The 16,940-nt window shown below is 39.1% G+C and overlaps 1 protein-coding gene across 5 annotated transcripts in view; it reads left to right on the top strand.

The window, feature by feature from the left end:
* The window catches only part of RBM26 (RNA binding motif protein 26), a 90,358-nt gene that overhangs the window by 39,566 nt on the left and 33,852 nt on the right, over positions 1-16,940 (top strand). For 4 of the 5 annotated variants that reach the window (XR_003095090.1, XM_006028010.3, XM_014521976.2 and 1 more), the window contains exons 8-14: positions 1,137-1,277; positions 1,635-1,775; positions 3,259-3,370; positions 4,394-4,553; positions 8,522-8,686; positions 10,588-10,719; positions 13,837-13,908. Coding sequence is in view for 4 of the 5 variants with exons in the window: in XM_006028010.3 (XP_006028072.1) it covers positions 1,137-1,277; positions 1,635-1,775; positions 3,259-3,370; positions 4,394-4,553; positions 8,522-8,686; positions 10,588-10,719; positions 13,837-13,908 (923 nt within the window). In the remaining variant the exon portion in view is untranslated. The remainder of the gene's footprint in view (positions 1-1,136; positions 1,278-1,634; positions 1,776-3,258; positions 3,371-4,393; positions 4,554-8,521; positions 8,687-10,587; positions 10,720-13,836; positions 13,909-16,940) is intronic. The other variant, XM_025209326.1, reaches the window with a different exon arrangement.

The raw sequence follows: 16,940 nt of genomic DNA, 5'->3' as shown, positions 1-16,940 counted from the left end.
ATTTGGGTGTCTGGTTCTCCCTTGTTTTAATGGGAATTGGGTGTCTAGACCCTCTAGGAAGCTTTGAAAATTTCACCTTTGACATGGTGGCTTTGTAACTTCCTGCCCTTCTCAGTGAGATGAAAACATAAATCATAATGGTCTGATAGAACTGTTCAACACTAATTAATACTTGAAACAACTTTAAATTCATTGTCTCAATTTCAAATTTAGTTCAATTTCAATTAGTTCAATATGGTATCATTTTGAACAAAAAAATAGTATCAACATTCTGCTTATTTTAAATGCTTGCTTTGCCTTCTGCCACACCTAAAATGTGTGTTTGTTGATAGTTTAAAGGTCAGGCCTAATTTGCCTGATCTTCGGTGTCCTCTGTAATATTGTTATATTCTCGAGAACGTTGTGGTTTTTGACAAATTAAGTTGTTCGTACTCACAAACTGGACAGTCTGTTTTGCTTTACTAAATTTGTAATATCTAATTTGTGTTTTATACAGTTTAGTTAGGGAGATTCACTATGTACATAAAGTAGTTGGTTGGCAGTGAATATTTGGTCTTGTGTGTGAAGTGTTAAACTGTAACTTTTCTCTGTAAATTGTATTTTAACATAGTTTAAGGTGCCAGTGAGAACAGTTTTACATGAATCAGTGAGTCTCCTTCCTGTGAAGCATTTAATTAAGTATTTTTGAACACATGCTTCAAATGCGGTTCCTTGCCTGTGTAACTGGGGCCTTGGGTAGAGTCATAGAAAAGGAGGCTGGAAGGGACATCAGTAGTTCATCTAGTCCAGTGCCCTCTTTAAGATTGGTTTGTCCCTGTCTAAACTATTCCAGACAAGTGTTTGTTTAAAGTGTTATTTAAACACTTCCAAGGCTAGACATTTTGTAAGCTCTCTGTCAGAGGTTGGTAGCCTGTGTGGCTCATGGGCCTGCAGACATGAAGCTTTGGCAGCATTCAGCAGCAGCGTTCAGCCCTGTATGGTCTGGGGAACAAGCATTGGTTGCAGGCAGGTCATTCTGGTCTGCAAGCAGCAAAAGGTTATCTACCTCTGCTGTAAGTAATCTGTTGTAGGAGCTTGAATCCATTGTCAAGGAGATAAGAAGGAAAATGAAATAGTGTCCTTCTTGGTTTTGACAGGACCACCACCTCCGCTTCCACCTTTACAACCTGCTGGTATGGATGCTCCCCCAAACTCAGCAACAAGTTCTGTTCCTACTGTTGTTACAACGGGTATTCATCACCAGCCACCTCCTGTACCACCCTCTCTCTTTACAGCAGGTATTGATACTTTGTCCATGGTGTTTGCTAAATAGAGTAATAGTCATTAATATATAATAGTATGGTTCCTAGAAGTTGTTGTACATTGTACTGTTTGGGGCAGACAGTCCTTGCCTCTGAAGTTCAGAAGTTAAACTGTAAATGTCTGCTTTTAACTATGTTCTGATCTGAAAATGTGCATATAAGTGCAAGAATCTTTTAACTCTGTTTTACTAAAACTCGGGTGACTGTTTTTTTCAGAGGGTGGTATTGTACAATTGATTATTACTTGTCAGAACCATACGTAATGGCAGGCTTTCAGAACTAGGATTTTATAGCTGCAACTTATTTGTATTATACAATTTATTTTATTACCAGAAACATATGACACAGATGGATATAATCCTGAAGCTCCAAGTATAACAAACACTTCGAGGCCTATGTATAGGCACAGAGTTCATGCCCAACGACCTAATTTGATAGGACTTACATCAGGCGATATGGATCTGCCACCCAGAGGTATTATGAAAGTTGCCATTATTTTTGTTTTCTTTTGTTAACAGTAACTGGTAACTTTTTAAGGCTGCTCGCTGCAGTTTTATAAGACACTGTTTTTCTGTGAAATGAGCAAAATAGGAATAAGAACAAGGCATGGTTGATGATCGGAGATCCTGGTTTTCTCTTAATTTAAAAAAACAAACAAACTACTAAATTTTCTGACTTAAAGATAACCAAAAATCCACATTGTTCCATTATTAAAATGAAACATTTGTGTGTGTGTGTGTATATATGTCTGTATGTTTCATTTTAATCATATTTCATATTCATTTATATAGATATAAAAATAAAAATTTGGCTGTTGAAATACATAGCAGTAGGTACAACATGATGCACAGAATTTTCTTAATCCTGTAACAAAACTTAAGAAGGTAAACTGTTGTGTGACAGCAGGTGCTGCCTACACGCACAGGAAAACAGTCCCTATGTAAGAGCTCTTAGTCTAGTCTAGTAAGCCAAACAGCATGCAGAGGGAAGAGAATACAAGGATACAATCACAATATAGATCTGTGATTGGTAATATGTTTATTCGATTAAGGAGCTTCCCAGTTTGATTACTTTCCAGTAGAAGCTTTCCTCACTAGCCAGCTTCTGACTAGCTATACGTGATGTTGTGTCTAACTTCCCATCAGTTTGTGTTGTTCTGTGTTTTTTCATGATTAGACATAGACCCTTACAGAAATTATAGCTGGATGTCAGCATTGTTTGCAGACCATCCAGGCTATCCAAGTGATGGTTAAATTGTGCGGCTAAATTGCTGCCCACAGGGTTTGGGGCTTGTAGGCACAGCTGCCAGAGCTGCTATGTTCACATGGCTCCAAAACACAAGAGGTAAATGCTGCTGGTGCTTGTCCCTTCACCCCCTTGTCCACAGCCAAATTTGGTGGTTTTAGCTGTTACTGACTAACATCAACATCAGGAGAAAAGTGGGTGGGAGGGGTGGTGAGCAGTGGCAGTGTTTACCTTCTAGGTTCTGGAGCAGTACCAGTGCAGCAGCTCAAGCAGCTGCCCTGTTGCTGGAGGTAGATACTGTAGCTCATGGAAACCCTGCCCCCTGGACTTGACCCATTGAGCCAAATCAGGTAACTGCTTCTTGTTTATGGCACTAAAAGTGGGCTAAATCTATTCTGGCAGATAACTTTTGCTGTGCTTGCTCACTGACCAGAAATCTCTAATAAGACATTGAGCTCTTTATGTCCCAGGGCACAAGTCAGTCACTAAGTGAGATTAGGTCTACATTAGGCTTCTGATCTTCGAATTGGCTAAAATAGTGGATTAGCAGTTCCACTAGTTGGAATAAAGGCAGTACTTAGTTTTTAATCTATGGAACATAGCATCTTTTTCAGTATGAAGTTATTTGATTGTTTTTGAAGAGCAAAAACATATTTGTACGAAACTTATAGAAAACCAGAAAATTAATATATTATCTCACATCTATGTACAGAGAAGCCACCAAATAAGAGCAGTATGAGGATAGTGGTGGATTCTGAGTCCAGGAAGAGAACAATTGGTGCAGGGGATGGTGGAATTCCTACGAAGAAGACCTGGTTTGACAAGTGAGTGGTCATTAAAACTATGTAGTAATATGGTTTTAATTTAAGGAAGTTCATGTTTGGGAAACTGAGCAAACTAGTAGAAAATGTTCTTGGGTTTCTGAAACGTCTCTATAAATGGTAGATCTGAGCCTTGGAGTTTGCTTTTTGTAGTCTAGAGTACAGGCACTCCTCACTTAACGACCAAGTTCCGTTCCTACAACTCGGTCGTTAAGCGAATTGGTCGATAAGTGAGGAGCCGCCCCTTACCGACTGCAGTCGGCCCCCAGGGAAACAGCCGGGGACGGGAAGGCGCTGGCCAGCCCCCCAGGGAAACAGCCTGGGACGGGAAGGCGCTGGCCATGGCGGAGAGTCCTGGCCGCTGCCCTCCGGGTGGATGCTTCTCCCCCCTCGTGGGTTCGCGGAGCTGGCTGGAGGGTGCCGGGCTCAGCTCCATGTCCCCCTCAGCTTGACGCTGAGACGCCGCGCTGCTGAGATGCCGCGCTGGAGGGTGCCGGGCTCAGCTCCACGTCCCCCTCAGCTTGACGCTGAGACGCCGCGCTGCTGAGACGCTGTGCTGCCGACCAGCTCTACGACTCTACGGAGAGCTGGTCGTAAGTCCGCGCGGTCGTTAAACAGGTAGGTCATTAAGTGAGGAGTACCTGTAAAATATTTTAGGAGCTTTCCCTTCAAGAGTATAACTGGCTTCTTAATTGCTCAGAAGGAGAGGGAAAAACAATGTCTGAGCTGCTAAAGTGGTTGCCCTTATTTATATACATGTTTAACTGATTTGGTATCGTTCTGATCTCAGTGTTTGGCAAAACAGTAGAAACTTAATCATTCTGTTTTTCTTGTTCAGCTTTCCCCACAAAACACTGTGCTCACATCAACCTCAATTTTTGTTTGACTAACTTGAAGTCCCATGAAAGAATTATATGAGAATATTTTAAATAGGATTCAGACCGGCCTGTGAACTGCTTGGGTTATCCTTTTTAAATTTTCTTTACTAGAGGCACCCTGAATTTCTCTTTTCAAATTTTATTGCAGGCAAAATTTCAACAGAACAAACAGTCCTGGATTTCAGAAGAAGGTACAGTTTGGAAATGAAAATACAAAGCTTGAATTGAGGAAAGTTCCTCCAGAACTTAATAATATCAGTAAACTTAACGAGCACTTCAGCAGATTTGGAAGCTTGGTGAATTTACAGGTAAGAGTCAAAAGAAATGTTCTGTGACAACACATTGATGATAAAGGTAAACTGCAAAGGGGGAAAACAGGGGTGGATTTTTTATGCTACTTTGCTTGATTACCTGAAAACATTTTCAGTTTTTCTACCTGTTTTTATTTATTTATTTTGTAACCATGTCTGTCCTATATTTAGTAATCCTACTTGAAAGCACAGAGAACTAAAATGAAAGCTTTGTTTGTTTAAAAGATGACAGTGTTTTTGTTGAACAAATATTCCCCACAGATGACTAGTCAAGTTTTTGAAATTTTAATAATTTAAAAACTTTTCAAACAAATCCAACCAAATTCCTTTTCTGCTCTGTTTTCTAAGTTTTGGTTGTGTTGTCATAGCTTTTTCCCACCCAACTTCCCTTCAGTTTTCCCAGAAAAATGGGAGGAAGACAAGGCCTCTGCATTCATAATCTAAAAACAAATAAAACTTCCAGAATTACATTGATTACTTCCTGCGTATGCAAATCAACGTTGTTTTGGTTTATATTTTCTAAGATGTACTTAAATCTTATTTATGTGAAATATCAACCTTGCTTTGTTCTTGTACCAAGCCTCAGACTGATGAGACTATATTGTTTCATTATCTGTTCAAGCGCTCCTAGTAGTGGTTTCAAGCACCAGCATCTTCATATGCAGACGCTTCCTTCTCCCCACTTCCCCATTGTGATCAAGAGACTACAATGTTTTGTATACATTTGGAAAACATTAGGCATCCACCTTTCCACTGAGGCAGTCAACCTTAATCCACTCTGAAATTCTAGCTTCTTACTGCCACCTTTTATGTAGCACATATTACATCCCATACCTGAAAATACTGTAGCAATTAGTAGACTATGTAATTTAGCAAGATGAAAACTAAAGCTTTTAAGATTACTCATGCTCTTCCTGAAGATGTTTTTTCTTTTATTTGTTAGGCAATACAAGATGCATACATATATCATATATATGGAACTATGTATATATGCATATAGTTCCACATTTTAGATATATAGATGAGAGAGAGAGAGGTATCTATGTGGTAGGGTAATGATAGATACCTAACACATGAAAGAACAAAAAAACCAAAAAAGTCTTCAGGAAGAGTGTCTTGTTAGGTGATCCAAGACGCATATAAAAGGAAAAAATTGTATATATCGAATCCACTCCCTTCCTGAAGACTTTTCTTTCAGAGATAGATAGATATCTAATATAATATAATAACAGCCTTAGTCTGTCCGTAATGCTCAAGGCCAACTGCTCATGTGCCATGGAGAGGGTGCACACCGATTAGCTGTGAGGGCCTGAAGCGTTATGGACAGAGAGTGCGAAGGAGCCACTGCTCCCCCTCCCACCTCCAACAATAGCTGGCAGAGAGGGAGAGGTGGCAGGGAAAAGGGGAGGGATGGGGGGGTGGTTTCTGGAGTAGTGCCCCTCCCTCCGCCACCGCGCCCAACCCTCTGCTGCCGCCACCAGTGCCCAGCCCTGACAACAGCCGGCAGAGAGGAGGAGGGAGGCAGGGAATGGGGTATGTTGTGTGCTGCTGGGTGTCGGCGGCTGGCGCTGTGTGCAAACTTCCCTCCCCCCTATTCCTGGGAGCCAGCAGTGGTGCGGGGTGGAGCGGCAAGGTGTGGGAGAGGCACATGGTTCTACACTGGGAGAAGCGGGGGTGGGAGTGCCCAGCCCTGACAACAGCCGGCAGAGAGGAGGAGGGAGGCAGGGAATGGGGTATGTTGTGTGCTGCTGGGTGTCGGCGGCTGGCGCTGTGTGCAAACTTCCCTCCCCCCTATTCCTGGGAGCCAGCAGTGGTGCGGGGTGGAGCGGCAAGGTGTGGGAGAGGCACATGGTTCTACACTGGGAGAAGCGGGGGTGGGGGGGGGGTACACAGGGCCAGAGGTGAAGTGGCAGCACTGGCAGGGCTCCCTCCCTGCCCTAAAAAGAAAAGTGTGTGTGTGTGTGTGTGTGTAGAGACATAGATCTATCTTTCTATCTGTATCTATAATCAAATTGATCTTGCACTGCTAGACATGAGCTAGATAGGGAAGCTAGTTTATCCCTGAGTTCTATATTTCAAGGTAACTTCTTTATGTTGTCTAAGCAGCTGCACATTTGTATATTTATAACCTCCATGAACCAATAAAGCATTTGACCATTTAGTTACTTTACCTCTATTGTTCAGGTTTTTTAAATGTTCTTAATATACATGCTAACTTCAGCTTTAAGGTAAGGTTGCTTCTTGACATTAATGAAGTTCTTCATCTGTTAATTTCCTGTAGTTTTCAAAACATTGGGCCGATGTGGAGTTCAGAATCTCTGCAGTGTCATCATCTCACTTAGGCCTCTAATGTGAAGGAGCTGTTGGTTGGGGTCCCCGCATCTCTCCTTGCCATGTGGAGTGTAGGAACCTCTTATGCTACACGCATTCTTGGCCTTTTCTGGCCTTTTGGTATTTATATAACTCCTTGTCTTGCATAGACTTTATAAAATCTACATGGACATAATGCACATTTTATGAAGTGTATGTCACCCTACTAGAAAAGGCACATTTTAAAGCAATTCTGTTTAAAATTGACCCATGCATTACATTTTAATAGTATTTAGTTGCATCAAAATTAGTGTTTCTTTTGCAAAGGCACTAAAAACTTGAAATTGCAAACTTTCAATTTCAAAATACCTGTATTTCAAGTTATTAGACTATTTAATTATTTTTAACTTAAAAAGGGTTCTGTTGTACTGTGAAAGTAATGTAAAGCTGCAGATTACTTTTTCTGTGCACCTCTTGTGGAAAGTTTATAGAGGATCTTTGTATGTGGAAAATTTTTTTATACAGGAATTTAGATAGCATAGCTATCTATGAAAGTGCAATTGAGTAGTTCCATTATATTAGAAGAAAGAATATTGAATAATTTTCTTTATTTGCTTAAATATACTTTTTGTTAATTAAGCATATGTATTCATATATAATATTTGTATTTTGAGGTAGATATCTGCCTACATGCTGCTATGTTGTGTATATATACCTAGATGATTGTTGAACTGTACAGACTACAAAGCAGAAGTTTGGGGTATTCCAGCATACTGGAAATCTAAATTTAGAATATAAAAAAGCAATTTTAAGTTTGGATGGCAATGAAATCGTAGTTATATGCCTCTGAAAGACGCTAGTAAAATGTATACCTTGGGTCTGACTTCCTACATGTTTATTTATAGTTGACTGAAAAGAGGACTAGCATATTATCCTTGAGTGCACTTGTATGTAAATATGTATAAAGCCATCCTAGTGTATGAGTAACTATGAACTTTGTATTATCATGCTCCATAAATTTAGTTTGTACTTAATATTTTAAATGAAAACAAATGATCTTAAATAATGAATAACAAAAGAGTTCCTGCATATAATTTTCTATTTCTAAAACCAGTAGTTTTAAATTTAGGAGTATAATTGTTGAGAGTTCAGATCACCAATGTCCCTTGTCTTCCAAATAAAATGGCAAAAAAGTCTAAGATCGTAAGTCCTTATTCACTAATCCGTAATGGATTTAATGGGAAGTTTTAAAGCTGAAAATAGCACTTTAATGATGATGTTGATGATAGATACGATAATGTTGAGGTGATCTTGTTGCTCTGAGAGTCAAGGATTCTTTTGCTTATCATTTATTGGACTAACTGCATGATTGTGATAGACACGGGCAAGCTTTCGAGTATTATGGAACTCTTCCTCATGCCCAAAAGCTTACCTATATCTTTTCCAGCCGCGCAAGTAGTCCACAAAAAGACATCGCCCACAAGAATTCTTACCTGTCACACACTTCTTGGACCGTCATGGCAGCACCGCCATCTCAACATCTATCAGAACATGGAAGATACTGAAATTTGCCACTTTCGGTCGATAGAAATGCCATTTAAGTGTGTGTAGTAGTAACTGCTGTGTGTGTGCTTGACTTCTGTTTGAATTCTTAGGTTGCCTATCAGGGTGATCCAGAAGGTGCGCTTATTCAGTTTGCCACACATGAGGAGGCAAAGAAAGCTATATCAAGCACAGAAGCAGTATTAAATAATCGTTTTATTAAAGTCTATTGGCATCGAGAAGGCAGTGCTCCACAAATGCAGGCGACCCCACAGAAGGTAAAAAAGTTAATTCTATATACTGCCTGTAATAGAATTTAAAATTTATTTTTTCAATTAGCATTTTTAATTAAATTGCTAAAAGATGGACAAGTTATTTTGGAGTATAAGGTTTAAAAGAATAAAACTAGCTTTATTAATTTTCCTTGTACTCTGGTTTTGAGTTTCAAGAGCTGATTAGTAAGATATGAATTAAGGTCCTGGGGTGAAATGGTTATGTTGACACCATTATGTGTTTTATGGATTATTCTATTCCATTTAACCATCTCTAAAGTTTAAATGAGGCTCTGAAGTAGCATTTACTTTGTTAATTATCATTTGCTCTGTTTATCTGATGCAACCTTTTCTTTGTAGCAGACCATTAGAAGAGAAGAGTGGCAGATAGCACATTTTGTTTTATGAAAGGCCCTTTTCCCAATCTTTTATGCTCCCCTGAAATATCCTTTTCCCCCAAATGCTTTTCCTCCTGACCTTCGTGCACATGTAGGGAGGGGCAGTGGCACATCCTTTTGCACATTGACTCTTCCACTGTAGGGCTTTGAAGGACAGAGTTTAACTTCTACTGAGTGGGGAAAAATAGCAAAATTGAACTTTCATTAAAACATAAGGTTAGCATTTACAGGATAGTGGGAAATGCAGTTACATCGAAGATAGAAACTGCAGAACAAAGAAACCCAGATTTTTGTGCCATTGATGATCTGTATTTTAGGACCATAACCATAAATTCATAGATGTTAGGGTCGGAAGGGACCTCAATAGATCATCGAGTCCGACCCCCTGCATAGTCAGGAAAGAGTGCTGGGTCTAGATGACCCCAGCTAGATGCATATCCAACCTCTTGAAGACCCCCAGGGTAGGGGAGAGCACCACCTCCCTTGGGAGCCCGTTCCAGACCCTGGCCTGAACCAGGAATAACTTTTGTAATATGTAATTAATTTCTGGTCCCATACCTGCAATTCGTTTAAAAACTAAAGTTTAGTTTTTCATCCTTTTTTTTTTTTTTTTTTTTTTTTGTACCAAGATCTAATTTTATCAAAATTAGTTTACCTCTGTTTGTAACAGTGTGACTTCCCAGAGTTGTTTTTCCCCCTTGCCAATACTAAAGGTAGATTTTTTTTTTTTTTCTTGAATTTGGGAGGAACAGTGATCTGTTTTTGTAATCGCCCTGCTAATTGTCCCAGTTAACAGCTACTATGTCCAGCTAATTTTGTGGATCTTGGAAAAACTGCTGGTAACAAAGATGATTTTCATTAGTTTCTGTTAAATAATTCTTAGAAAATGCTTGTGATCAGACTCGAGCATTTTTCAGTCACAAATTTATTTGTTTTTTCCAAACCAAATAGAATACTACTTTTCAGTTGGCCTCCATCCATCCTAAATCAGACTTCCTTTTACATAATGTTTTTTCCCTTTTTATCTGTTTTGTAACCAAGCAACTGAAAGAAGTGGATACAAACAGAAAATGCATATGCATGTTTGTATTTTCATAATTTTGCAAATAAATAGTTGAAGTAGCAGAGGGTAATTTAGTTTCTGAAAGGACCAGAATTATGGCTCTTACTATTTATTCAGTGTCACTTACCAATTTAACAAGTGAAGTGAAGAATACTGGATTCAAAGTGCTTCATGGGAAGTACACTAGCAACTTTTTGATCATGTTTTAATGTGGAAGAATAGCAATACGTATTTATGCTTAAAAATTCTCACCGAAAAATCCAACTATTGCTACTTTCATACATTGTGCAGTTAGTGTTAATCCCCATAAAGTTAATACTTCAGTTGCCATGCTAGAACTTTGTAATGGTAGGATCCTGTAGTAACCTGCATGGTTGCCGGGCGTCTGCTGATGGTGTCAGAATGTTTCAATTTTCTTTTTTTTCTTTTTCTTATTTTTTTTATAGGTAATACAGCCATTAGTTCAGCAACCCAGTTTACCAGTAGTGAAGCAATCAGTCAAGGAGCGATTAGGTCCTGTACCTGCAAGTAATATTGAGCCTGCAGAAGCTCAGAGTGCCAATACAGAAAATGTTCAGGTATGTATAACGTTTGCTGTTGCAAAGGTCCATGATACAGATCTTTCCTTTTGTGTTTGTAGTGATGTATTGTAATGTTTTCCTAGTTTATACATTTTTTTTATAGTGGCAGGTATCACGCAAACATGTCTGAAACCTCAAAAACTTTCTGATAAGATATGGTACAAGTAAAATTTCTTGAAAGTCTTTCTAAAAGTTGTGATAATTAACGATTTATCTTTGGTCAAGTGTCCAATACTAAGGGGCTGCTATATTATCTTACATACAACATTTATATTCTCTTCCCCCACCCTTAAAATCAGCCCTCCAGATTCAGGGTGCACATTTCAAGTGGGGAAGTTGTTTCTGCTGGAAAAGCAGCAAGCCTAGAGGCACTGAGCATGCCAGGGAGCTGTCAAGATGCCAACCACTATTCAGTAAACTGAAGAGTGGACTCCTGTAGCATCCTTTCCACAGACTTAGCTATAGGCTGATCACTGTAGCTTATATGAAGCAGCAAGTGAGCTGGTGGGAGTATCTTGATGAAGCTTGTGATGTGGAAACAAAACTTTTTATTTACAGGAACTTGTATAAAGAACTACATATAGTAAAGAGCTAACTGTATTGCTCCTGCCCTTGCAATGTAAACTTGTGTGACATCATCCTCTTAGAGTACTCTAGGAAGTATGGCATCCCAGGAGACAGTTTGGATGAGGCAGCTGGCACCAGGAAATTCCTTCTGCTTCTAGACTGTCTCCTGGGATGCCATGCTTCCTGGACAGTGCATTTCCCAAAGGGCTTACCCTACATCATATAGTTGACCATGAATCAGGAAAATATCATTCCCCCCCCTCTTTACATGCTACCTTCCCCCTGCTCCTTGCCCCCAAAAGTACCTGTCTTTTTGGGAGGAGAGGGTGTATTGTATGCAAGAAAACAAGAGGCTTGTTAAAGGAGGAGGGGGAGAAACCTTGTCTTGAATTTGAGTAACTATGGTAAATATGCTTGTATTGAGAGAGCCTTTTTTTGTTTCCCAGTATTGAACTGGCACATAGTATTTGGTGCGGAGATGCCAATGAACTGTTGCAAGTCAAACTAGATGTTGAAGTACCTAGAGTTGTTCTATGTTGTTGTGCAGGATGAAATAAATATTGTCAGAATACCTGGCATGGATTAGGTTCATTTAAATGCTTCCACGTGTATGTTGCTGAATCACCTAGGTAGCTTGTGGGCTGGGAGGTCTGATCCAGCACTGGGGACTGGTGATGCAGAGCTGCACCATACTGCCTATCCCCTCCACAGCACACACGTGCTGCTCCATCACATCTGCACTTCCCTCGCTACAGAGAGGTTGGGAATCTGCAGCAAGTGCAAGCAGGTGGTTGCTGTGGAGGCGAAGGCTCCCAGCCCACGATCGCAGCCGGGTTGCAAGCTTTGACTGTGCCAGCAAAAGGCTGGCCTATGGCATATGGTTAGAAATAGCCCTCTAGAATGACCATTGTCAGTCTTTCAATTTAAAGATTTCACCACAGAATAATCTGTATATTACTGAAGTTGGGAAGCATGCATTTAAATAAGCTGTCTATAAACTTGGCCAAATAAAACTTTAACTATTAAATTCTCAGGCTTTTACTTTGTTGTATTTAAACAACTTCTGATTGTGAAATATTTTCTAAATATTTGCATGAAATTGTAAAATCCAGGAACAGTACTTGTTGCGAAATACTGTTACTTCAGATGTTTTTGCTTCAGGAGGTGCTCATTTTGCATCTTGGATAGCAAAATAAGCCTTAGAAATTAAGCAGATTTGACTTCCCGTTTGGCTTGTCTAGACCATCTTCTAAATGTCAGTCCACTTAAGTAACAGCTGTGAGAAGCATGATAAATTAAACTGTTCAGATCCCTACATTCAGTTCACTGCAAGTGAGCATACCACTGCCTTAAGAATCCCATTAACTTGAAGGTTTGGGGCTTAATTGCCTGTGTGACAATCTTTAGACCCTCTCTTTAATGAGAGAGGTTTCTTACTAGAAATGGTCTGTTGTGCTACATACATGTGAGAATTTTTATTTGTACAGATTGGACACTTTGATGCAAACTTTGAGTGATAATGACGTAGTAGGGTTTTCTTATGAGGTGGTTTTTGCCAGGTTTCTGCTATATAACTTGCCTTTTGGTTTTACCTCCATGTGTTAAAGCTGTGCACTTTCAAATTCTTGTAAATCTAGTTTGTTGGTCATCAGTCCCACTGAACCTGCATTGAAAATATTCCAAAATACTTTCTTGTGGGTTTTATGGCTCCACTGTAGCAGTTAAATGATTTTACAGGAAGAATTTTATTTCAGGAGATCAGTTATGAAAAAGATGCAATAGATTACATTTTAATTCATGAGGTTCTTGTTGCCTGCAGGAATTGGAATCTTTACTTGCTAACAGTCAACACATTTAACATATTACATCTCTTCCATTAACCTGCATTATTAGAGGTGGATGGTCGGCATCTAACTTGGAGATATTTTGAAAAATGTTGTATTTCTTTTAATTAAAGGAAAGCAAGTAACATAGTAAACTGTATGAATCCTGAAATATTTCAGAGCAGATTTTTTCTCTTTGAAGGATTCTTCAAACACTATATCTGGTCTATAGCCAGACAGTTTCAGCATTTCTTTGGTTCATATACCAGAAGGAAGAAAATCTTTAGCTTACGCTTCACAGCACAAGTTCTGAAAGGTGACATTTGGAAATCAGTGCCTGGATTTTCAGCATATTTTCAGCATCTACAACTCTTAAGTTCAGGGGCTTCTCTAGCTAAGTTGCCTTGCATGTAAAAAAAAAAAGATACTTCTGGGTATGCTATTGTAAAACATCTTTTTTCCAAAGTGACACCACCACATCTGCTATTGTTTGGACAAATTCTTGTCATCCCATCTGTTCAGACCTCTTATCCCTAGGGCAGCTGGTGTATTCAAGCATTTAATATTCTTTTATCTAGATGTTTGAATCTTAAAAGTATGGTATATGACTCTACTCTTTTGTTATGGTATGCTCTCAAGATTTTGTGGTTGGATTGTCATTACAAACTTACATAATTACACATGTTTAGAAAAATAATTAATTTTATGTTTTGTTTTCGGTTAGAATGTAACTAAATTATCTGTGAAGGATAGACTGGGTTTTGTATCAAAACCAGCTACTCCAACAACTGAAAAGGTAAGAAAATACCATGTCTGTGTGTTCCCTCTTGCATCTAATATATTCCTAATACAGAATTCATATTATTTCAACTTTGCACTTACAAGTTTAAGAACAGTTAATGGCCAGTGCTACGTAGCGACATAAAGTATGTGTATACTACTTTTGGTTTAAATAATTGATAGGATTATAACAAGGTGGGTATGTACTCCTGTTTCACATTTGTTTTACATACCAAGTTGCCTTCATTCATCTACCAAAAAATTGTGTTAAAGGTGAACTTAAATGCTTTTACAGTATCTGTTTAATACCATGAGCTATTAGCAAAATAGTTCTGTGAACTTTAACTACCTTTGTAACAAACTGAAAGGCCTGCTTTCTGGGGAAGGAAAGGCTCTCAGGTTTCTGTGTCCCTCTTCAAACTGATATTACAAACATGTATCCCTTCATTTGTGCTTGGAATGGTCCCATCCAGATGGTGTAGAATATTTATTTGGTGGAAGTAGTGTGCACCAGAAGTAAAAGTGACCTTTGTGTAAGAGGTAAAGAACCAGAACGCCCGCTAGAATGGTGCAATAGTACTGTATTTACTTGAATCCAAGAGGAGATTTTTTTTTCACCCTTCAACATGGGGGGGTGGGTATCTCAGATTCAAGTACCAGCCCAGGGTACAGATGGTAGCTGGGGCTACAGCTGTCATTTGCCCTGAGCTAGGGCCAGAGCTGTCACTCTGGTGGTTGCCTGGTTTCGGCCAGGGTGATTCAAGATGGCTCACGCAGCAAATGGAGTGTAGGAGAGACAGCATGGTATGGAAGAAGTGGGGCACAGGAGACTGTGCTGTGTGTGCTCTAGGGTAGATCAGAGCAATACACTAGCTAGATATCTAGAGTATTGACTTAGACATTTTGTTAATTTTGTACCAGAGTTCCTGAAATACTGTTTTCTTCTTGCACTCAAGTATTTGTGTGCATTTGTATTAAAAAGATATGTAGTTGTATATACATGGTGTATCTATTTTATTGCTACTTAAGTTTAATCCTAGGAAGCCTATTATGGTTTGAGTGGAAGTCCTTCCTTTTATTCTCTTCTCATACAATTTGAATTTATTAACATACATTTCTATGAAGTGCAGATCTATATTAAATTTTTTTTTTCACTTTGCTGTGTGTGTAGGCAAATATGGGTGGGAATTTGCAGTTTGTATATGTTTACACATTGAGTTAGGGGAAAGCATAATTTTGCTCAAGTTCCAGATGTTGAAATTGGGTCTGACCAGTTTCTGGCGACTATTTCTTTCATCATTTGCGCTGTTGTATGGGTCAGACCATTTCTTTGCAACTGCCGTGTCTGTGTACAAACAGATTAGCTGTTAAGAGCAAGGTATTTTCCTAGAGTATGTCCTTGTTGCTGAATGGAGTAATAGGATGCGATTTAAGACATCCTTGTAAAGTTGCTACACCCCTGAGAACATAGGACACTTATACATACATGTTTGTCTGCTCTAACACGCTGGAAATCTAGTGCGTCAGAGCAGGCTCGATTGAGTCATGTGGAGCATGAGAACATATATTTGTATAAATGGCAAAACATGCGTCAGCACTGAGAAAATGGCAACAGTTTGCTTTGAAACTAAAACACCTTTAATGTGTTTTAGTTCAAAAGTGCACTGCTGCCATTTTCTCACTGCTGACGCACATTTTGTCACTTATACGAACGTGTGCAGTGCAGTGCTGGGTGCTTTTAAAAGCGCCCGACGCTGCATTACATGCATGTATGCATATGCCTACAGTGAGCCAGGTTTGTCTCTAAGCAGCTGTAAGAAAAAAAGTTCAGAAACGGAAATGGTGATCATCTGCTTTAGGGCCTTTGGTAAGGTCTGAATAAGGTGGCTTTCCCACCTTTTCTTCGCATACTGCATATACTGGGGAGGCTGACCTTACTTCTGAACAGATACATCTGTTCTGTTGTTTCTTTTTTGTTAAATGGCTAAATGTTAAATTGTTTCCTTTTTAACAGGGTACTAGCAGTGTTTTGGGAGAAAAGGATAGATAGACAGATAGATAGATGTCAATATTTTTCTCTTTGTTGTTTTCCTGCCTGTTTGATGAAGATTGCCCTGAAGCTATTTGTTGAAGTACTATTTGCCAGATGTTGGTGTTTTATAACTCGTTAAAGCCGCATTTCAGCTCACCTTTAACAGCCCACTTAAGGACCCTGATGGGCTTTTATAATACAGCATTTATAACGTACTAATATTTTTTTCCTACTCTCTCAGCAGATCCACTCTAGAAAATACTTTAGTGTAGTGGAAAGAGTAGAGACAATAGATACAAAAGTAGTAAAGACCTTTTTGTGAAACATTTTCAATTGTAAATCTCTCTTAGTTGTAGCTGGTCTTCTAAGCCTTTTATCTTTTTTTCCTGTTTCTTTCCTGTTGCTTTTTCTTGCTATTAAGTGTTAGATTTTTTTTTTTATGAAGACACAGTTGATCAGCTGTCTCACCAGCAATCTCCATGCAGCTTTATTTTTAATTTTCCCTTAAATTTATATTGGAACTATTTTAAATGTCTTAGGATTTGGATGCATGGTATATATAAATGCTGTATTTGATAAGGAGTCAGGCAAAACCATATGTGCATCTTCTCTGGCCTTTGAAACTCCATAGTGGCCTGATCTTTAGGAACACTACAAAAGCAGTTTGCTTCAAATCCTTAGCTGTGATGGAGAATGGCATATGTTAAGGAGGGCCTAGTGAAGTGACACTTGTACTTCTCAACCTGGGCCTAACTGTGTCAGTCGAGTCTGAACATTATTGAAAAGCATGCAAAGGCTGCTTTAAGTTACATTGGTTGCTGACTGCCTCCCAGGATCAGCATTGAGCTGAAGATTAGTAAGGCATAGGGAAATTTTATAGTGCTGCATTACACATGAAGCAAAGGAAGTGAAGTTGACACTAAAATCCCTTTTTGTGCTCTGTGGTGCTAAAGAAAATCTCCCTTTTACTGTTTATTTTAGCCTTGCTTTGCATTTGACTTTTCATGACAGCTACA

Source organism: Alligator sinensis, unplaced genomic scaffold (assembly GCF_000455745.1).
Source record: "Alligator sinensis unplaced genomic scaffold, ASM45574v1 scaffold1044_1, whole genome shotgun sequence".
Classification (NCBI taxonomy): domain Eukaryota; kingdom Metazoa; phylum Chordata; order Crocodylia; family Alligatoridae; genus Alligator; species Alligator sinensis.
This window is presented reverse-complemented; position numbering and strand designations above follow the sequence as displayed.